General features: G+C 43.6%; 1 protein-coding gene across 3 annotated transcripts in view; it reads left to right on the forward strand.

The window, feature by feature from the left end:
* Window positions 1–288: 288 nt before the first annotated feature.
* The window catches only part of golm2 (golgi membrane protein 2), a 33,082-nt gene continuing 11,594 nt past the window's right edge, over window positions 289–21,776 (forward strand). For 2 of the 3 annotated variants that reach the window (XM_061887691.1, XM_061887693.1), the window contains exons 1-3: window positions 290–1,314; window positions 17,932–17,986; window positions 18,105–18,207. In XM_061887691.1, the coding sequence (XP_061743675.1) occupies window positions 988–1,314; window positions 17,932–17,986; window positions 18,105–18,207 (485 nt within the window). In that variant the 5' untranslated portion in view covers window positions 290–987. Of the gene's footprint in view, window positions 1,315–17,931; window positions 17,987–18,104; window positions 18,208–21,776 lie in introns of all 3 variants that reach the window. The other variant, XM_061887692.1, reaches the window with a different exon arrangement.

A 21,776-nucleotide genomic window follows, 5' to 3' on the forward strand; every position in this document is an offset into this window, starting at 1 on the left:
TCACACTTACATTCACACACTAGGGCCGATTTAGTGTTGCCAATCAACCTACGTATCCCAAGGTGCATGTTTTTGGAGGTGGGAGGAAGCCGGAGTACCCGGAGGGAACCCACGCATTCACGGGGAGAATATGCAAACTCCACAAAGGAAGATCCCGAGCCTGGGATTGAACCCAGGACCTTCGTATTGCGAGGCAGACGCACTAACTTCTCCCTAATAAAAGCAGAGCACAAATACTGATATCACTCTTGGTATCGACACAGTCGATAATTGAGTCAACCCGCCTAGCCTCCCCCACCCCCCTGCTAGAAACCAGACCCTACAGAAGAGGGCAGTGTGATTCTGAAACAAAGCACGTTTTTCGGATGTTCGCCTGACGTTCATTTTATTTTTTATTAGCTCGAGGTGAAAAAAACTCCCTTTTCGCATGAAGAAGCGGCGTCATAGCAGTCTCTTTTTGTTGCAAGCTAATGATGAGGGTGGGAGCGGGGTTCTCTCGTCGAATGTTAAACGTCAGCGAACGTTAACTTTGCCATTTTTTAAAAGACGTTAAAACAATGGCGACGCTGAACCTTTATGCCAAATGCGTGGCGGACACACGTATGAGTGCGGAAAGGAAGTCGCCGTGAGCCGATGCTAGCCAGCTAGCGGGGGTTAGCTCGGCGTCGTGCGCGTCCCCGCTTGCCGCGCTGCTAACTTCCACGTCTCGTGCACGCGCTGCCAGCTGGTTGAGGGGCCACGTCCGACTTGGGCCGGCGTTTATTGGGCGGACCGCGGGGCAGGAGGTCGACGACCGGGTGTGAAGACCGAGGGAGAGGCGAGACCACTTGGCGACGATTGATCATCACATTTATGACGTTTGATGCGCGGTTGCCGCATATTCACGACATGCACACGCATGCGTCTGACGCCGTGGAAATCCTCTCTCTAAACCACAAGGTGACCAAGCCGGAGTGACACTTTTATTAACGAGTCCCTGTTTCGGAGATGATCGGCTTCGGCGCGAACCGACGCGGAGGCCGCCTCCCGTCCTTCGTCCTGGTGTTCCTCATGGCGGTCGTCGCCATCCTGGCGTTCAACTACTGGACCGTGTCCAGCAAGCACGGCCGCTCGCTGGACGAGCTGCTGGAAGTGCAGTCGCGGGTGAAGCGCACGGACGCGGCGAGGAGTCGGCTGGAGAAGCGCAACTCGGAGCTGATGGTGCAGGTGGACGTGCACAGGAAGCAGCTGGAGCAGAAGGATGGAGAGTACCTCGCCCTGAAGGGCAGGCTGCAGGCCCGGGACGCGCTCTTCAAAAAGTGCACCGACGAAAAGGTACTCTTTGAACAACACTTCTTTGATTTAGCACTTTTTGTTTATTGACATGTGTTGAAAGTTACTCTGGACTTCCCAGAGGTGGGTAGAGTAGCCAGAAATTTTACTCAAGTAAGGGTACTGTTACTTTAGAGCAGTGGTTCTCAAATGGGGGTACGTTTACTCCTGGGGGTACTTAAAGGTATGCCAAGGGGTACGTGAGATTTATACAAAAGTATTCTAAAAATAGCAACAATTCAAAAATCCTTTATGAATATATTTATGGAATAAAACTTCAACAAAATATGAATCTAAGTTCATAAAACATCCATCCATCATCTTCCGCTTATCCGAGGTCGGGTCGCGGGGGCAGCAGCCTAAGCAGGGAAGCCCAGACTTCCCTCTCCCCAGCCACTTCGTCTAGCTTTTCCCGGGGGTTCCCGAGGCGTTCCCAGGCCAGCCGAAAGACATAGTCTTCTCAACGTGTACTGGGTCTTCCCCGTGGCCTCCTATCGGTTGGACGTGCCCTAAACACCTCCCTAGGGAGGCGTTCGGGTGGCATCCTGACCAGATGCCCGGGCCACCTCATCTGGCTCCTATCGATGTGGAGGAGCAGCGGCTTTACTTTGAGTTCCTCCCGGATGGCAGAGCTTTTCACCCTATCTCTAAGGGAGAGCCCTGCCACTCGGTGGAGGAAACTCATTTCGGCCGCTTGTACCCGTGATCTTATCCTTTCGGTCATTACCCAAAGCTCATGACCATAGGTGAGGATGGGAACGTAGATCGACCGGTAAATTGAGAGCTTTGCCTTCCGGCTTAGCTCCTTTTTCACCACAACAGATCGATACAATGTCCGCATTACTGAAGACGCTGCACCGATCCGCCTGTCGATCTCACGATCCACTCTTCCCCCACTCGTGAACAAGACTCCTAGGTACTTGAACTCCTCCACTTGGGGCAGGGTCTCCTCCCCAACCCGGAGATGGCACTCCACCCTTTTCCGGGCGAGAACCATGGACTCGGACTTGGAGGTGCTGATTCTGATTCCGGTTGCTTCACACTCGGCTGCAAACCGATCCAGTGAGAGCTAAAGATCCCGGCCAGATGAAGCCATCAGGACCACATCATCTGCAAAAAGCAGAGACCTAATCCCGCGGCCACCAAACCGGAACACCTCAACCCCTTGACTGCGCCTAGAAATTCTGTCCATAAAAGTTATGAACAGAGACGGTGACAAAGGACAGCCTTGGCGGAGTCCAACCCTCATTAGAAAAAAGTTCATAAACTGTGAAACGAAATGCAACAATGCAATATTCAGTGTTGACAGCTAGATTTTTTGTGGACATGTTCCATAAATATTGATGTTAAAGATTTCTTTTTTTTTGAAGAAACGTTTAGAATAAAGTTCATGAATCCAGACGTATATTATAATCCCCAAAGAGGGCACTTTAAGTTGATGATTACTTCTATGTGTAGAAATCTTTATTTATAATTGAATCACTTGTTTATTTTTCAGCAGGTTTTTAGTTAATTATTTTTTTCCAACTAGTTCAAGAAAGACCACTATAAATGAGCAATATTTTGCACTGTTATACAATTTAATAAATCAGAAACTGATGACATAGTGCTGTATTTTACTTCATCTCTTTTTTTCAATCAAAAATGCTTTGCTCTCATTAGGGGGTACTTGAATTAAAAAAATGTTCACAGGGGGTACATCACTGAAAAAAGGTTGAGAACCACTGCTTTAGAGGCCTACTGAAATGAGATTTTCTTATTTAAACGGGGATAGCAGGTCCATTCTATGTGTCATACTTGATCATTTTGCGATATTGGCATATTTTTGCTGAAAGGATTTAGTAGAGAACATAGATGATAAAGTTTGCAACTTTTGGTCACTAACAGAAAAGCCCTGCCTTTACCGGAAGTCGCAGACGATGACGTCACCCGTTGATGGCTCCTCACATCCTCTCATTGTTTATAGTGGGAGCCTCCAACAAAAACAGCTATTCGGACCGAGAAAACGACAATTTCCCCATTAATTTGAGTGAGGATGAAAGATTTGTGTTTGAGGATATTGATAGCGACGGACTAGAAAAAAAAAAAAACCACGATTGCATTGGGACGGATTCAGATGTTTTTAGACACATTTACTAGGATAATTCTGGGAAATCCCTTATCTTTCTATTGTGTTGCTAGTGTTTTAGTGAGTTTAATATTACCTGATAGTCGAAAGGGTGTATCCACGGGTGTGTTGACTTACTGATCTCCAATAAGTAGTGACTTTTTACCACAATTTTCGCGCCGAAAACTGCTGGTTTACAAGTGGTCAGGATCCATGTTCGCTTGACCGCTCTGATCCATAGTAAAGTTTCACCTCCGGGAATTTTAAACAAGGAATCAACGTTTGTTTGTGTGGCTAAAGGCTAAAGCTTCCCAACTCCATCTTTCTACTTTGACTTCTCCATTATTAATTGAACAAATTGCAAAAGGTTCAGCAACACAGAAGTCCAAAATACTGTGTAATTATGCAGTTAAAGCAGACGACTTTTTGCTGTGTGTGTGCGCGCGCAGCCCTCATATTTCCTAACAGTTCGTGACGTCACGAGTACACGTCAACATTCTGCGACGTTTTCAACAGGACACGTCGCGGGAAATTTAAAATTGCAATTTAGTAAACTAAACCGGCCGTATTGGCATATTTTGCAATGTTAATATTTCATCATTGATATATAAACTATCAGTCTGCGTGGTCGGTAGTAGTGGGTTTCAGTAGGCCTTTAGAGACGTATTACTCAAGTAAAAGTAAGGAGTAGTCACCCAAATACTTGAGTAAAAGTGAAAATTATGTTGTGAAAAAACTACTCAAGTACTGAGTAACTGATGAGTAACCTGTTCGTTTAATGATGACGGCAACAAGTAATGCACATAAACATAAAAATAGCAATGAACAAATTCAGAGCCAGGAATATCTCTTAAAGGCCAACTGAAAAGAGATTTTCTTATTTAAATTGGGATAGCTGGTCCATTCTATGTGTCATACTTGATCATTTTGCAATATTGCCATATTTTTGCTGAAAGGATTTATTAGAGAACATCGACGATAAAGTTTGCAACTTTTGGTTGCTAATAAAAAAGCCTTGCCTTTACCGGAAGTATGTGTGCGTGACGTCACCGGTGTGAGGGCTCCTCACATCCTCACATTGTTTTTTAATGTGAGCCACCAGCAGTAAGAGCAATTCGGACCGAGAAAGCGACAATTTCCCCATTAATTTGAGCGAGGATGAAAGATTCGTGGATGAGGATATTGATAGTGAAGGACTAGAAAAAGTGACGGCTCCGGGCGGGCGTTTCAGATGTAATTAGACACATTTCCTAGGATAATTCTGGAAGATCCCTTATCTGCTTATTGTTTTAATAGTGTTTTAGTGAGATTGTAATGACATACCTCAAAGTCAGATGGCTGCGATGAACACGCCAGTGTCTCAGAGAGAAGCCGAGGAGCCAAGCTCACAGCTGCCTTTTTTGACAGCTACTGCAGGAGGACACATAATCCACGGATGTCTCCAGTAAGAGACGACTTAATATCACAATTTTCCCATCCAAAAACATGCTGGTTGACGCAGAGAAACATGTTCGCTTGACCACTCCGTGTTAAAGCTTCCCAACAAACAAAGAAACACCGGCTGTGTCTCGGTGCTAAAGACAGCTGCAATACACCGCTTTCCACCAACAGCATTGTTCTTTATAGTCTCCATTATTAATTGAGCAAATTGCAAAATATTAAGCAACACAGATGTCCAAATTACTGTGTAATTATGTGATGAAAAGAGACAACTTTTAGCTGGAGTGGTGCTGAGCTAATATGTCCCCTCCAACCCGAGACGTCACAAACACACGTCATCATACGCGTCATCATTCCGCAACGTTTCCAACAAACTCCGCGGAAAACTTAAAATTGTAATTTAGTAAACTAAACCGGCCGTATTGGCATGTGTTGCAATTTTAAGATTTCATCATTGATATATAAACTATCAGACTGCGTAGTCGGTAGTAGTGGGTTTCAGTAGGCCTTTAAGCAACTAAAACAATAAAATATTAAATAATATATATTTGGTTTTACACTGTATTGAAAAAAAAAAAAAAAGAATTTTACATTTGCAACCTCATTATACTATTCGCTAAGTTTTATATTCATAAATGTAAGTTTCTCAATACCCGACCTGATTTTTTGTCCCTTTTTATAATAGATTTAGAACTCTACATTAACTACCTCTAACAGCCAAAAAGCTGTGAAAACAATGATGCTATGTTCCCAATTTAAGTTGTTTGCTGAGATTGAGTGAACCTATGGCTTTAAACTTTATTTTATATATATATATATATAATATATATATATATATATATATATATATATATATATTATTTTTGCATTCTATTTTAGGTACTTTGAATTTACAACCCACTGGCGCTGTTTTTGTACGGTTTTTATACTGTTTGGTACTGTTTTTGTACTTACTTTGATTATTATTTTCAACTGTTTGTAAATGTTGAAATTTATAAATAAAGTTTTATAAAACAAATTTAAACAAGTGTGCAGCTAATCATCTGACCGCCTGGCTCTGTTTGTAGTCATTTTCTATATCGCACAGAGACAAACCCGTGATATATCGAGTTTATCGATATATCGCCCAGCCCTACGTGGACCCTGACTTAAACAAGTTGAAAAACGTATTCAGGTGTTACCATTTAGTGGTCAATTGTACGGAATGTGTACTGTACTGTGCAATCTACTAATAAAAGCTTCAATCAATCAATCAGAGCCTACCCCTGTGTTAGTGGAAAAGCGGCAAATGAGTGAAAGCGACAGAGACGTTGTCATGGAGACGAGGGTTTTCTTAGGTGCCTGGCTGCAGTCACACCACGACACCTGTCCGTCAGTAATAACAGTCCCTGATAACCTAGACCATATCAAACCGTTATTTTTTTTTATTGTTTAATTTGCATTCCCTCACACGATGACGCCGGATAACACTCCGGGAGCCGTCACTTTTTTCCTCTCGCTATCCCGGTACTTTCCCGGCTATTATCCGCCGACCGCCGTGTTGCTGTAGGGAGGAAAAGCGGAACGACGCACATTGCGGAAATAACATTATCTCCGTTCGTCGGCTAAATACAAATATATTCCACAACCCCAAACATGTCTTTTTCAAAGCCTGCAGTGAAGAGAAAGGTTAGTGATGAGGAAAGACAATTCCAGGAAAAGCGGGAGATGTAATATTTCCATGTTGAGCACAGGGGCACCCCGGCGTGTCTTATTTGCACAGAAAGAGTTGCGGTGCACAAGGAATACAATTTAAAACGCCGTTACACAACTCTACATGCTGAGGAGTATGCAACTTTTTTTTAAATAAATATTTTCTCTGCATCCAGTGGCCTCCAGGTAAAGTGAGTTTGAGAGCCCTGATCTACATGTTATGTTAATAATGGACTCCACTGTAATGTAAACACGGACGTGAAGCTCCTCCTCTTGATTAGCCAGCAAGTGTTCGCTCTAATGCATTATGTTTCGCCACGGAACGGACCAAGGGTCAATATTTAGTAGTGAGGACGCATGTGGATTAATCACACGTCAAAAAAATGATCAGTGTTAAAGTAAATAATAACATTTAATATTTACTTATTTTTATCATTTTAACCATACGCGACACATTAATTTAAAGACACATCACAACAATGAAATTTGTCACCGTTGAGCTTTTATTCGATTTGACCAAATAGGTTTGAGTAACATTCTACATGTAATGGTATTATTGGACTCAACTGTAATGTAAACACGGACGTGAAGCTTCTCCTCTCGATTAGTGGCAAAAGTCAGCACGCGTTCGCTCCAATGCATCACGTTTCGCCACGGAAAAGACCGAGAGTCAAAAAGGAGTAGTCAGGACGCATGCGGATTAAAGTTAAAGTTAAAGTACCAATGATTGTCAGACACACGGTAGGTGTGGTGAAATTATCCTCTGCATTTGACCCATCACTCTTTATCACTCCCTGGGAGGTGAGGGGAGTAGTGAGCAGCAGCGGTGGCTGGGCCCAGGAATCATTTTGGTGATTTAACCCCCAATTCCAATGTCTTTTGTACATTTTATTTTATCAATACTTTGTTAGTTTTATAGGTGCGTTTTTATATGAAAGCCAAGTTTACGGTATATACAGTTTGTTTAAAATAGTGGAAAAATATGTTTAAATTACCAGTAAATAATTGTAATTAATAATATTGATTTCAGTATTGATGAAAATAGCCATCCGACCCTAATAACAATATAACTAATACTTGGGTAATATTCTAGTCACAAAGTGTAAATAAAGTATTGATTGCGGTTTTTAAATGGGTATGTATTGGATATTAAGGGCGAAATGTAAGTTGACTTTTGTCTAAGTTTATTTAATATTTAGACTGCATTAAAAATATCCATCCGTCGTCATGCCTTTCATAATAATTGTTAACAAAAAAGTGCAGTTCCGCTTCAAAATAACTTAAAGTTAACTTAAATACATTTCAATCAATCAATCAATCAATGTTTATTTATATAGCCCTAAATCACAAATGTCTCAAAAGACTGTACAAACCATTACGACTAAAATGTACAATAGACATTGGAATTGGGGGTTAAATCACCAAAATGATTCCTGGGCCCATACAAAATATATATTTGTACATACTAAATATAGCCTGCCATAATCCAGAATTAGGTTGCATTAGAATAGAAAGTAGAGCTGGGCGAAATACACGATATATCGCGGGTTTGTCTCTGTGCGATATAGAAAATGACTCGTAATATTCGAGTATATGTTCTCACGCAGTTGTTTTTAGCTGCGGGCATTACATTACAAGGTCTTCCCACTCCTTCTTATCTCTCCTCACAGACAGCAAGCGCACAAACTTACATACGTCACATACGTTTACGCACTCACGGAGCAGAGAAATAGCAGCGTGGCTAACGTTAGCTGTGATGCTAGCGGAATGTTGCGGGTGGTAATACGAGAGAAAGATGGTGCGAATCTGGTAAATGAAGGAAGAGTAATTCCCAAGAAAAACAGCACGGGGTCCATCGTCTGGCGGTGGTTTGGCTTCAAGCGGGAAGATGTCGAACAGACAACTTTAATTTGTCAAGTGTGGGGCACAAGCGTTGCTACCAAAATTAGTATTACTGCTACTTTGTAGCATCATTTGAAAAGTCACCTGCTAATAACTGTTTAATAAATACAGTTTTGGTCAATTGACTTAGTTGTGATTTCCTTCTCTGCATGAAAGTTTAAAATGACCATATATTAATGCAGTATGAACAAGAATGTTTTAATGTTCATACTGCATTAATATATGGTCATTTTAAACTTTCACTGCAGAGAAGGAAATCACAACTAAGTCAATTGACCAAAACTGTATCTTATCTAAACAGTTATTCAGCAGAGTGACTTTTCAAATGATGCTACAAAAGTAGCAGTAATACTAATTTTGGTAGCAAACGCTTAGTGCCCACACTTGACAAATCTAAAGTTGTCTGTTCGACATCTTCCCGCTTGAAGCCAAACCACGCCAGACGATGGACCCGTGCTGTTTTTCTTAGGGCAACATTACTCCATTTCTTCATTTACAGATTGCACCCTCTTTAATAACCAGTAGAATTGTCTTTTTTGCTATTCTTCCTCAATCTCCACTCTGTTTCTGCTTGTATGCGCTTTGTGTGTGCATTTTGAGACTCTCACATGCGCCTTGGCTCTGTTCGTCACCGCCGCACGGCAGCATTCGGTCGTGAAAAAAAGTAACAGTAGTTTTTAAAAGGCAGTATAGTATAATTTTTTATTTATTAGTACATATTTACTTTATAAGTACTGGAAAATGGTAAATGGGTTGTACTTGGGTGAGAAGCTCTGCCATCTGGGAGGAACTCAAAGTAAAGCCGCTGCTCCTCCACATCGAGAGGAGCCAGATGAGGTGGTTCGGGCATCTGGTCAGGATGCCACCCGAACGCCTCCCTACGGAGGTGTTTACGGCACGTCTAACCGGTAGGAGGCCATGGGGGAAGACCCAGGACACGTTGGGAAGACTGTCTCCCGGCTGGCCTGGGAACGCCTCAGGATCCCCCGGGAAGAGCTAGATGAAGTGGCTGGGGAGAGAGAAGTCTGGGCTTCCCTGCTTAGGCTGCTGCCCCCGCGACCCGACCTCGGATAAGCGGAAGAAGATGGATGGATGGATGGATGGGTTAACTTGTATCGCGCTTTTCTACCTTCAAGGTACTCAAAGCGCTTTGACACTATTTCCACATTCACACACTGATGGCGAGAGCTGCCATGCAAAGTCCTAACCACGACGCCTCACGAGCAAGGACACAACAGACGTGACGAGGTTGGCAGTAGGTAGGGATCGAACCAGGAACCCTGGCTGATGAGTCATCAGGGCGTCGTTTTCATTTAAAACATTTCAGGCCAGCGTGTAGTTAATTCATTCTTACATTGTTTACCTGCTTAAACACTGCGTACAGACGGATGGACAAACAAAAGATACTGTATAACTTCCTTGTGGAGGTACTAAAGATAAGTGTGTTTGGGAAAGGCTGGGCTGGGTACCTGAGCTCAGTTGTTTCTTGTCCATATGCTGTAGGCACACTAAACTAACGCTGCCAGGACTTAATTCGATTCAATATTTGATACAATTTTCAAACCTGTGTAATAGGGATGGGCAAATGTATATAATCTCTTACATATATCACATTGTTATTTGGCATACAATAATAATACTTATAATAACATACAGTCAAGAAAATAAGAAGTATTTGAACACCCTGCTATTTTGCAAGTTCTCCCACTTAGAAATCATGGAGGGGTCTGAAATGTTCACGGTACGTGCGTGTCTACTGTATGAGAGAGAACCTAAAAAGTAAAAATCACAATCAATGATTTTTTAGCAATTTATTCATGTGATACAGCTGGAAATAAGTATTTGAACACCTGTCCATCAGCTAGAATTCTGGCCCTCAAAGACCTGTTAGTCCGCCTTTAAAAGTCCTCCTCCACTCCACTGTATTATCCTGAATCAGATGCACCTGTGTGAGGTCGTGAGCTGCATAAAGACACCTGTCCACCCCATACAATCAATAAGACCCAAACATTCAGTATGGCTAAGAGCAAAGAGCTGACCAAGGACACCAGAGACAAAATTGTACAACTCCACAAGCATGGAAAGGGCCATGGAGAAATTGCCAAGCAGCTTGGTGAAAAAAGGTTCACTGTTGGAGCAATCATTAGAAAATGGAAGAAACTAAACATGACAGTCAATCTCAATCGGAGTGGAGCCCCATGCAAGATATCACCTCCTGGGGTCTCAATGATGCTAAGAAAGGTGAGGAATCATACCAGGACTACACGGCAAGACTTTGTCAATGACCTGAAAAGAGCTGGGACCACTGTTTCCGTGGTCACTGTTGGTAATACAATAAGACGTCATGGTTTGAAATCATGCATGGCACGGAAGGTTCCCTTGCTTAAACCAGCACATGTTAAGGCCCGTCTTAAGTTTGCCAATGACCATTTGGAGGATCCAGAGGAGTCATGGGGGAAAGTTTTGTGGACAGATGAGACCAAAATTTACCTTTTTGGTCATAATTCCACCATGCGTGTTTGAGGAAGAAGAAAGATGCGTACCTTCCCAAGAACACCATCCCTACTGTGAATCATGGGTTTGGTAGCATCATGCTTTGGGGGTGTTTTTCTGCTCATGGGACAGGACAACTGTACTATATTAAGGAGAGGATGACTGCAGCCATGTATTATGAGATTTTGGCCAAAAACCTCCTTCCCTCAGACAGATCATTGAAAACGAGTCGTGGCTGGATCTTCCAACATGACAATGACCCAAAGCACACAGCCAGCAAAACCAAGAAGTGGCTTTGTAAGAACCATATCAAGGTTCTGGAGTGGCATAACCAGTCTCCAGACCTAAATCCAATTGAAAATCTTTGGATGGAGCTGAAAGCCTGTGTTACTCAGCGACAGCCCAGAAACCGGACTGATCTAGAGAAGATCTGTGTGGGGTAGTGGGCCAAAATCCCTCCTGCAGTCTGTGCAAACCTGGTGAAGAACTACAGGAAACATTTGACCTCTGTAATTGCAAACAAAGGCTACTCTACCAAATATTAATGCTGGTGTTCAAATACTTATTTTCAGCTGTAACACACGAATAAATTGTTAAAAAAATCATAGATTGTGATTTCTGGATTTTTCTTTTTAGGTTATCTCTCATGCAGTGGACATGCACCTACCGTGAAAATTTCAGACCCCTCCATGATTTCTAAGTGGGAGAACTGGCAAAATACAAGGGTGTTCAAATACTTATTTTCTTCACTGTATACAAAATAATATAATACATGGACAACGTTGATTGACCCATCTTTAATCCTACCTACTGTTGTAGTTGCTTAACTACATGTAAATAATTTAATACAAGTAATCCAAAAACTTTTCTATTTAAAATTGCAGTCTCGCAGTGGGTTTCCAGTAAGATATCAGTTTTATTTGAATATTATCTATGTATTAGTACCTTGTATGAGTAGTTTGAAGGGAGAAAAGCGCTATACTTGTAAACTTTGTATACTTGTATACAATTACACTGTACATATATATATATATATATATATATATATATATATATATATATATATATATATATATAAATGTCATACTTACACAAGTATAACTTATTTATATCATCTTAGGGTTACGTTTGTTCAATTTTCTTGAAGGTAGTAGGAAGAAGCAGAGTTTGATCTTACCCCTTATCCATGTGTTGCTCTTATAATTGTATAATTGTTGACACCTACAATATTGCATTAGCTTCCATTTCGTAACAATAATTAGTTCACGTGGGAAAAAAGTAGCGGCTTATAGTCCAGAAAATACAGTAGTTTGTGCCACAAAAGAACATGACATCAGATATGTGCAAAGTTAAAGGGGATGTCTGCAGCATTTACACAGATGCCTAGAGGGCGCCAACTTTTTAATGTATTTAACATAGTATATCCCGCCCTCTTACGGCTTCTTGGACGTAATGACGTAATTCTGTACATATGTAGCACATTAGATTAGATTAGATTAGATAGTACTTTATTCATTCCGTCAGGAGAGTTCCTTCAGGAAAATTACAATTTTCAGCACAATCCCATTCAAGATCAGACAAACATTACAGGGAGACAGAACAGGATCGCTGATGGGTCTGCCGGCTTCCAGCGCCCCTTACAAAAAAAGATGAAATACAGGTAAACAAGGGGGGGGGGGGGGGGGGAATAGAAGATTAAAATGAAATAAAAAAATCGGTCTTAGCCTGGGCCTTGGAGAGGGGGTGCAGACTGAGGCCAAGGGAATTGATAACTAGCGTTATCTGTCATTCAATGTATGTTTTATCATAAAAACAACATGAATGCAAATTGTTCATTGCTTCAGTTGGACTGCGTTTGTATGTGTGCATGCATACAAGTTGACAAGACCATGACAGTGACAGCCGTAAACATTTTTATGCGGGCCGGTAAAAAAATGTATCACATGAAATTTGCAATTGTAAAAAATATAAACAGTTTAACATCTGTGTTCTGTTAAACTAATGTTAACATAAGTAAGCTAGCCACAGGTGTTTTTGTTATATATTTTGATTTGAAAAATAATACTGAGAGGAAGTTCCAAACAGCTCCTTTTATTCTACATTAATGAAGACACTTTTTTACTGATCTCCAATATTTTAAAGCTAATATATGGGGAATTTATGTTTTATTAATAAAGACGTCAGATTCATAAAGTTAATCTACATTCATGTCGATGCTTCTTTCACTGATCTCCATAATTCTAAATCTGAAATATAAGGAATTAGGGCTGGGCGATTTATCGATATACACGATATATCGCAGGTTTGTCTCTGTGCGATATAGAAAAGGACTATATCGTGATATTCGAGTATACATTCTCACGCAGTTGCTTTTAGCTGCTGGCATTACACTGCAGGCTCTACTCGCTCTTTCCTGTGTCTCCTTCTCACAGAGAGCAAGCGCACCTTCTTACATAAGTCACATACAACATCATACGCCCTAGCGAAGCAGAGATGTAGCAGCATGGGTAACGTTAGCTGCACGTAAGCGATGATAATACGGACCTTCGATCCCTCAGGCGGAGCCGTGCGAGTGGTAATATGAGAGAAAGAAGGTGCGAAAGAAGAAATAATTAATCCATCCATCCATCCATCATCCATCATCCATCCATCATCTTCCGCTTATCCGAGGTCGGGTCGCGGGGGCAGCAGCCTAAGCAGGGAAGCCCAGACTTCCCCATCTCCAGCCACTTCGTCTAGCTCTTCCCGGGGGATCCCGAGGCGTTCCCAGGCCAGCCGGGAGACATAGTCTTCCCAACGTGTCCTGGTTCTTCCCCGTGGCCTCCTACCAGCTGGACGTGCCCTAAACACATCCCTAGGGAGGCGTTCGGGTGGCATCCTGACCAAATGCCCGAACCACTTCATCTGGCTCCTCGATGTGGAGGAGCAGCGGCTTTACGTTGAGTTCCTCCCGGATGGCAGAGCTTCTCACCCTATCTCTAAGGGAGAGCCCCACCACCCGGCGGAGGAAACTCATTTCGGCCGCTTGTACCCGTGATCTTATCCTTTCGGTCATGACCCAAAGCTCATGACCATAGGTGAGGATGGGAACGTAGATCGACCGGTAAATTGAGAGCTTTGCCTTCCGGCTCAGCTCCTTCTTCACCACAACGGATCGATACAACGTCCGCATTACTGAAGACGCCGCACCGATCCGCCTGTCGATCTCACGATCCACTCTTCCCCCACTCGTGAACAAGACTCCTAGGTACTTGAACTCCTCCACTTGGGGCAGGGTCTCCTCCCCAACCCGGAGATGGCACTCCACCCTTTTCCGGGCGAGAACCATGGACTCGGACTTGGAGGTGCTGATTCTCATTCCGGTCGCTTCACACTCGGCTGCGAACCGATCCAGTGAGAGCTGAAGATCCCGGCCAGATGAAGCCATCAGGACTACATCATCTGCAAAAAGCAGAGACCTAATCCCGTGGCCACCAAACCGGAACCCCTCAACGCCTTGGCTGCGCCTAGAAATTCTGTCCATAAAAGTTATGAACAGAATTGGTGACAAAGGACAGCCTTGGCGGAGTCCAACCCTCACTGGAAACGTGTCCGACTTACTGCCAGCAATGCGGACCAAGCTCTGACACTGATCATACAGGGAGCGGACTGCCACAATAAGACAGTCCGATACCCCATACTCTCTGAGCACTCCCCACAGGACTTCCCGAGGGACACGGTCGAATGCCTTCTCCAAGTCCACAAAGCACATGTAGACTGGTTGGGCAAACTCCCATGCACCCTCAAGAACCCTGCCGAGAGTATAGAGCTGGTCCACAGTTCCACGACCAGGACGAAAACCACACTGTTCCTCCTGAATCCGAGGTTCGACTATCCGGCGAAGCCTCCTCTCCAGTACACCTGAATAAACCTTACCGGGAAGGCTGAGGAGTGTGATCCCACGATAGTTGGAACACACCCTCCGGTCCCCCTTCTTAAAGAGAGGGACCACCACCCCGGTCTGCCAATCCAGAGGTACCGCCCCCGATGTCCACGCGATGCTGCAGAGTCTTGTCAACCAAGATAGCCCCACAGCATCCAGAGCCTTAAGGAACTCCGGGCGGATCTCATCCACCCCCGGGGCCTTGCCGCCGAGGAGCTTTTTAACTACCTCAGCGACCTCAGCCCCAGAAATAGGAGAGTCCACTACAGATTCCCCAGGCACCGCTTCCTCAAAGAAAGACGTGTTGGTGGGATTGAGGAGGTCTTCGAAGTATTCCCTCCACCGATCCACAACATCCGCAGTCGAAGTCAGCAGAACACCATCCGCACCATACACGGTGTTGATAGTGCACTGCCTCCCCTTCCTGAGGCGGCGTATGGTGGTCTAGAATCGCTTCGAAGCCGTCCGGAAGTCGTTTTCCATGGCTTCCCCGAACTCTTCCCATGTCCGAGTTTTTGCCTCCGCGACCGCTAAAGCTGCACACCGCTTGGCCCGTCGGTACCCGTCCACTGCCTCCGGAGTCCTATGAGCCAAAAGAACCCTATAGGACTCCTTCTTCAGCTTGACGGCATCCCTCACTGCTGGTGTCCACCAACGGGTTCTGGGATTACCGCCACGACAGGCACCAACAACCTTGCGGCCACAGCTCCAATCAGCCGCCTCGACAATAGAGGTTCGGAACATGGTCCACTCGGACTCAATGTCCCGCACCTCCCTCGTGACATGTTCAAAGTTCTCCCGGAGGTGTGAATTGAAACTCTCTCTGACAGGAGACTCTGCCAGACGTTCCCAGCAGACCCTCACAACGCGCTTGGGCCTGCCAGGTCTGTCCGGTATCCTCCCCCACCATCGCAGCCAACTCACCACCAGGTGGTGATCGGTAGAAAGCTCCGCCCCTCTCTTCACCCGAGTGTCCAAAACATAAGGCCGCAAATCCGATGACACAACTACAAAGTCGATCATGGAACTGCGGCCCAGGGTGTCCTGGTGCCAAGTGCACATATGGACACCCTTATGTTTGAACATGGTGTTTGTTATGGACAATCCGTGACGAGCACAAAAGTCCAATAACAAAACACCACTCGGGTTTAGATCCGGGCGACCATTCTTCCCAATCACGCCTTTCCAGGTTTCACTGTCGTTGCCAACATGAGAGTTGAAGTCTCCCAGTAGGACAAGGGAATCACCCGGAGGAGCACTTTCCAGTACTCCCTCGAGTGTACCCAAAAAGGGTGGGTATTCTGAACTGCTGTTTGGTGCGTAAGCACAAACAACACTCAGGACCCGTCCCCCCACCCGAAGGCGAAGGGAAGCTACCCTCTCGTCCACTGGGTTGAACTCAAACGTGCAGGCTTTGAGCCGGGGGGCAACGAGAATTGCCACCCCAGCCCGTCGCCTCTCACTGCCGGCAACGCCAGAGTGGAAGAGGGTCCAGTCCCTCTCGAGAGAACTGGTTCCAGAGCCCTTGCTGTGCGTCGAGGTGAGTCCGACTATATCCAGCCGGAACTTCTCTACCTCGCGCACTAGCTCAGGTTCCTTCCCCCCCAGTGAGGTGACGTTCCACGTCCCAAGAGCTAGCTTCTGTAGCCGAGGATCGGACCGCCAAGTGCCCTGCCTTTGGCTGCCGCCCAGCTCACAATGCACCCGACCTCTATGGCCCCTCCTATGAGTGGTGAGCCCATTGGAGGGATGACCCACGTTGCCTCTTCGGGCTGTGCCCGGCCGGGCCCCATGGGGACAGGCCTGACCACCAGGCGCTCGCCATCGTGCCCCAACTCCGGGCCTGGCTCCAGAGCGGGGCCCCGGTGACCCACGTCCGGGCGAGGGAAATCTGGGTTCATTTTGTTGTAATTCCATAGAAGTCTTTGAGCTGCTCTTTGTCTGATCACTCACCTAGGACCTGTTTGTCTTGGGAGACCCTACCAGGGGGCATGAAAGCCCCCAGACAACATAGCTCCTAGGATCATTGGGACACGCAAACTCCTCTACCACGGTAAGGTAGCAGCTCAGAGAGGAGGAATAATTAATTCCCAAGAAAAACCGCAGGGGGTCCATCGTCTGGCGGTGGTTCGGCTCCATGTGGGAATATGTCGAACAGAAAACCGGAATTTGTCAAGTGTGCCAAAAGCGTTGCCACCAAAAGTAGCATTACTGCTAATATGTAGCATCATTTGTAAAGTCACCTGCTAGAGAATGAAGAGTGATTACTCCGCATTTCAACATGTGCCCTTTGTTTTAAACTAGTAGTGGCGTTCTGTACAAAAAGTGCACTTTAATTTAGTGTTGTTTTGATATGTCATCTTAGTGACATCATGCACAAAAGTGCACTAGAAGACTGACCATACGTCCTCTTTCCCCAGACATGTCCTCTGTTGCGGGACTGTCCGGAGTGTCCGGGCGGCGTTTCTTAAATACCTCAAATGTCTGGCGTTTTGTTTCAAGGTTGCGTTTATTTTCAATGTACGTAAATAGTTAAGAGGGGTTAAACACAAAACAAATTGTGAAGGTGTGCACACGCAGCAACAGTCGTGAGGGAGGGGCAGAGAGTGAGAGAGTGAATTGATTGTCAATCAAGGCATAATTAGTCAACAGCCATACAGGTCACACTGAGGGTGACCGTATAACCAACTTTAACACTGTTACAAATATGCGGCACACTGTGAACCCACACCAAACAAGAATGACAAACACATTTCGGGAGAACATCCGCACCGTAACACAACAAACACAACAGAACAAATAGCTAGAACCCCTTTCAACATTGACTCTTCTGGGATGCTACAATATACACACCCTGCTAAAATATCGAGATTTTAAAAAAAGGCAATATGCCCAGCCCTATAAGGAATTATTTTTTTAAATTAATGATTAAATAGTTATAGCTATAGTCAAGGAAATGTGGTCAAAAGCCCATCTCGAGCTCGTATAAGAAAGTTTGTTCCTTAACTAACCAATACTCACTGGATTTTATACAATTCTTGAAATTTTTTCTCTGTGTGTTTAGACTAAGGTGCAGGATGATGTCACAGCCCAAATGACAGAAGTCCAAAGGCTTAAAGGTAAGACATGCCTGACCAGCAGGATGCACAATTAAAGCAACCCAAAACAATACCCAAACGTACTACTTTTGACCATATTTTTTTTTCTAATTGTGCTTGTTTGTGTGTGGGCCAATAGAGCAGCTGACTGATTTGAAGCAGGAGTTTATGAAACAAGAAGAGCAGCTAAATGAGGTGAAAAGGAATAGAACCACCTTGGAGAGAAAGCTGGAATATGAAAGGTATGCTCAGTGACAATTTATCAACCGTCCTGCAACTTTCTGTGCTTTTACATTAAACACATTTCAGAAAATCATGTCATTGTGGTCCTGGATTCAAATCCCTCTTCAGAACTTTGCATGTTTCCCGAGTTTTTGTGTCGGTTCCTTACGAGTCCAAAAACATCAGTAGTTCATTGGACTCAAAACAGCCCATTGGTGTGAATGATTGAATGTCTACATGTGCCCTGTACTTGACTGCTGACCAGTACTGGGTGTATCGTCTCTTGTCAGCTGTGATAGACTCCAGATCACCCACACTCCTGAACAGGATAAACAGGAAAATGAATTAATTAATAAAGATACAAGATGCTTTATTTGTCATTGCACTTAAAACGCACCACAACATTTGTTTACAGTCAATCCGTCTGAGAAAGAGATATTCAGTAGGATAGAGGGTAGACAGGAGAGAAGGACTGATAGGTCGCCTTATAAGCGGCGCCCCGTTAAAGATGGTAAAAGGGAAAAATTAAAGCAGGGAGAAAAAAGGCCTCTCCCAAACTATGCTCCTGTAGGAGACTCAGTGTGAGGCTAGGAAAAAAACCTCAGCAAACATAGGCGAGGCAACTTTATTCGTATAAGACTTTTCATACACAAGTCAGACTCAAAGTGCTTCACAGACAACAAAGTGAAATGAAAAAATATAAAAGCAAAATTAAAATGCAGACAATACAAATAAAAACAGAGCGGACGTTAATAGTTAAAAGGTTAAAAGATTTAGCTGAAAGCTAAAGTGAACATAAAAGTTTTCAGTCTAGTTTTAAAAGTAGTCAGAGTTGGGGAAAGTCTGACATCTTCAGGAAGTTTATTCCAGCTATTTGTTGCGTAGTGACTGAATGATGCTCTCCCTTGATTTGAGTTTACTCTGGTAACCGCTAACAGATTGGTCTCAGAAGATCTTAGTGATCGAGAGGGCTTATATAGTGGGAGCATATCAGTGATATACTTCGGCCCTAGACCATGTAGTGATTTATATGTGAGCAGGAAGATTTTGAAATCAGTTCTCTGATCTACAGGGAGCCAATGTAAGGATTTAAGAATTGATGTAATGTGCTCACATTTTTTGGTCTTTGTTAGAACTCTAGCTGCAGGGTTCTGAAGAAGCTGTAGCTGCCTGACAGTTTTTTTGGGAGGACCTGCAAGAAGACCATTACAATAGTCTAGCCTACTGGTAATAAAGGCATGTACAAGTTTTTCTAAGTCTTGTTACATTTTTGAGGTGATAGTAGGCCGATTTTGTTACTGATTTGATGTGACTGTCGAAATGTAAATCAGAATTTAAAATAAACCCAAGAGTTCTGGCTTTATTTTAGGTTTTTGGGGACAGTGATTGAAGGTGTTTTATGACTTTAAACCTTTCTTTTTTAGCACCAAAAACAATTATCTCAGTTTTGTCTTCATTTAGTTGTAGGAAATTTTGGCACATCCAATGTTTGACTTGCTCAATGCACTGGCACAGAAGATCTATGGGGCGATATTCATTTGGTGATAGCGCTACATAGATTTGGGTGTCATCGGCATAACAATGATGGTCAATGTTATTATTTTGCATGATTTGTCCTAGTGGGAGCATATAGATGTTAGATAAAGTCAGCCCCAAGATTGAACCTTAGGGGACTCCACACGTTACGTTGGTTGGTTCTGATACAAAGTCACCAATGGAAACAAAATAGTTCCTATCTTGTAGATATGACTTGAACCAGTTAAAACTGTACCTGAGATCCCCACCCAGTTTTCCAACCTATCCAAAAGTATTGAGTGGTCAACAGTGTCAAATGCAGCACTGAGGTCCAATAGTATTAATACTGAAGTTTTGCCACAGTCTGTGTTTATCATATTTTATTATACAACCTGCAGGCAGCCAGAAAGCGACGCAGCTCCGTGGTCAGTGTATTGCACTTGGGGGTGTAGGGGCATGGGATGCGTGGATGTGTGTGTCCATAACATTGGGACGTTGCGTCGTCTGGCACCACGGTCTTATTCCGCAGAGTTACATACTAATAACAAAGCTGGTTGCTGTGGAGACGTCCGTGATAGAACCAAATGAAATCAAACAATCAGCAGGTGTTTGTAAGGGAAGGGAGAAAAGGGATTTCAGAGCGTCTCACTGCAGCGCAAAGTGGACGGAAGGCCAAAGTGTAGCTTATGTGGGCCTACCGAGGATGTCATAGAGGTTTGTGTTGTGGTTTGTGCAGCCCTTTGAGACACTAGTGATTTAGGGCTATGTAAATGAACATTGATTGATTGATAGATTAGGATGCTTATGTTAGGGCGAGTAGATTAATTCCAATAGATTCGTCTACTCTAATTGTCCTCTTCTGGTCCCTAAATTGATCATAATTTCACTTTGCAGAATAGCAAGCTTCTCTGAGATGTTAGCCAGTTTGCAATTCAGTTTAGAAATCGCCACAGTCTAAGTGCCTACACCCATGCCTAGCCCATCAATCATGACTGGCAGCTTCCGGGCTTCTTGAATGGCTACCCATAGTCTTTTGAGTTTGTCGATGCACCATGGTGATGCTCAAACCAACCGGCAGATGCTCTGTTATCACAGTTCCGGATAGATAAGCTTCAATGTCCTCAACAATCGCCAGGCACACCACTCTCCTCTTTTCCCACGCGTCGATTGTGATTCCAGCAGCAACGAGCAGGTTCCCCTGAACCTAATATTGTCGTCCACAAAATCTTGTCTATTTTATAGAGAGAACCAATTCATCAATTGTTTAGATTTTGGAAAGCAAACCAAAATGGGGCTACAAGAAAGTTAAGACAAAACAAAGACGCAAAAGCAAGAAAAATAGGAGAGAGGGAATCATCCACCTTTGTAGAGTCAGATAGAAATAATTAAATTGAAATGGAAAGAGAATTAAATTGAAATGGAAGGGTAAGCTTGTGGACATTAGAGCTGTGTTGACAAGATCCTAAAGCATTTTACTAAGTGCAATCATATTACTCCTGTTTCCCTGAAGACATACCATTGTTTCCATGATATGCCAATATGTATGTATTTTGACCCTTGAATATGCTTGTACGCTTCGCTGTGCTACCGATGCGCATTTTGTCACATTTCGCCAATTTCAAGTGGCATACCTAACCTCAAGCTATAGCGACGGGAACTACCTTCCATTTATCTTATTTTACCTTCTTTTACCTGTACTTATTTTACCTAACTTTCACCCTCTATTTACCTTTTATTATATTTACCTTATTTTACCTTGACCTTTTCTTACCTTTATCTTCTCTTTACAGCTTTTCCGAACTATAAATCGCACCGGAATATAGGCCGCTGCCACTAAATTTTCGGAGAAAACATTTTCCTATATAACAGTCACACTGGACAATAAGCCGTGATATATACGTTGTGAAATTAGTTATATACATAGAAATATTTTGTAAATGTTTATTTTACGTACTTTGCTTCCGGACGGTGTTTGTAACACGACAGTAAAACTGCTGATCAAACACAACAGAAGTCATTTTCATGGACCCAGAAGCTAGTTCTCCAGTCAGATAAAAAGACTCAATAACTCGAC

The sequence above is a fragment of the Nerophis ophidion genome, linkage group LG25 (assembly GCF_033978795.1).
Source record: "Nerophis ophidion isolate RoL-2023_Sa linkage group LG25, RoL_Noph_v1.0, whole genome shotgun sequence".
In the NCBI taxonomy this organism is placed as follows: Eukaryota; Metazoa; Chordata; class Actinopteri; order Syngnathiformes; family Syngnathidae; genus Nerophis; species Nerophis ophidion.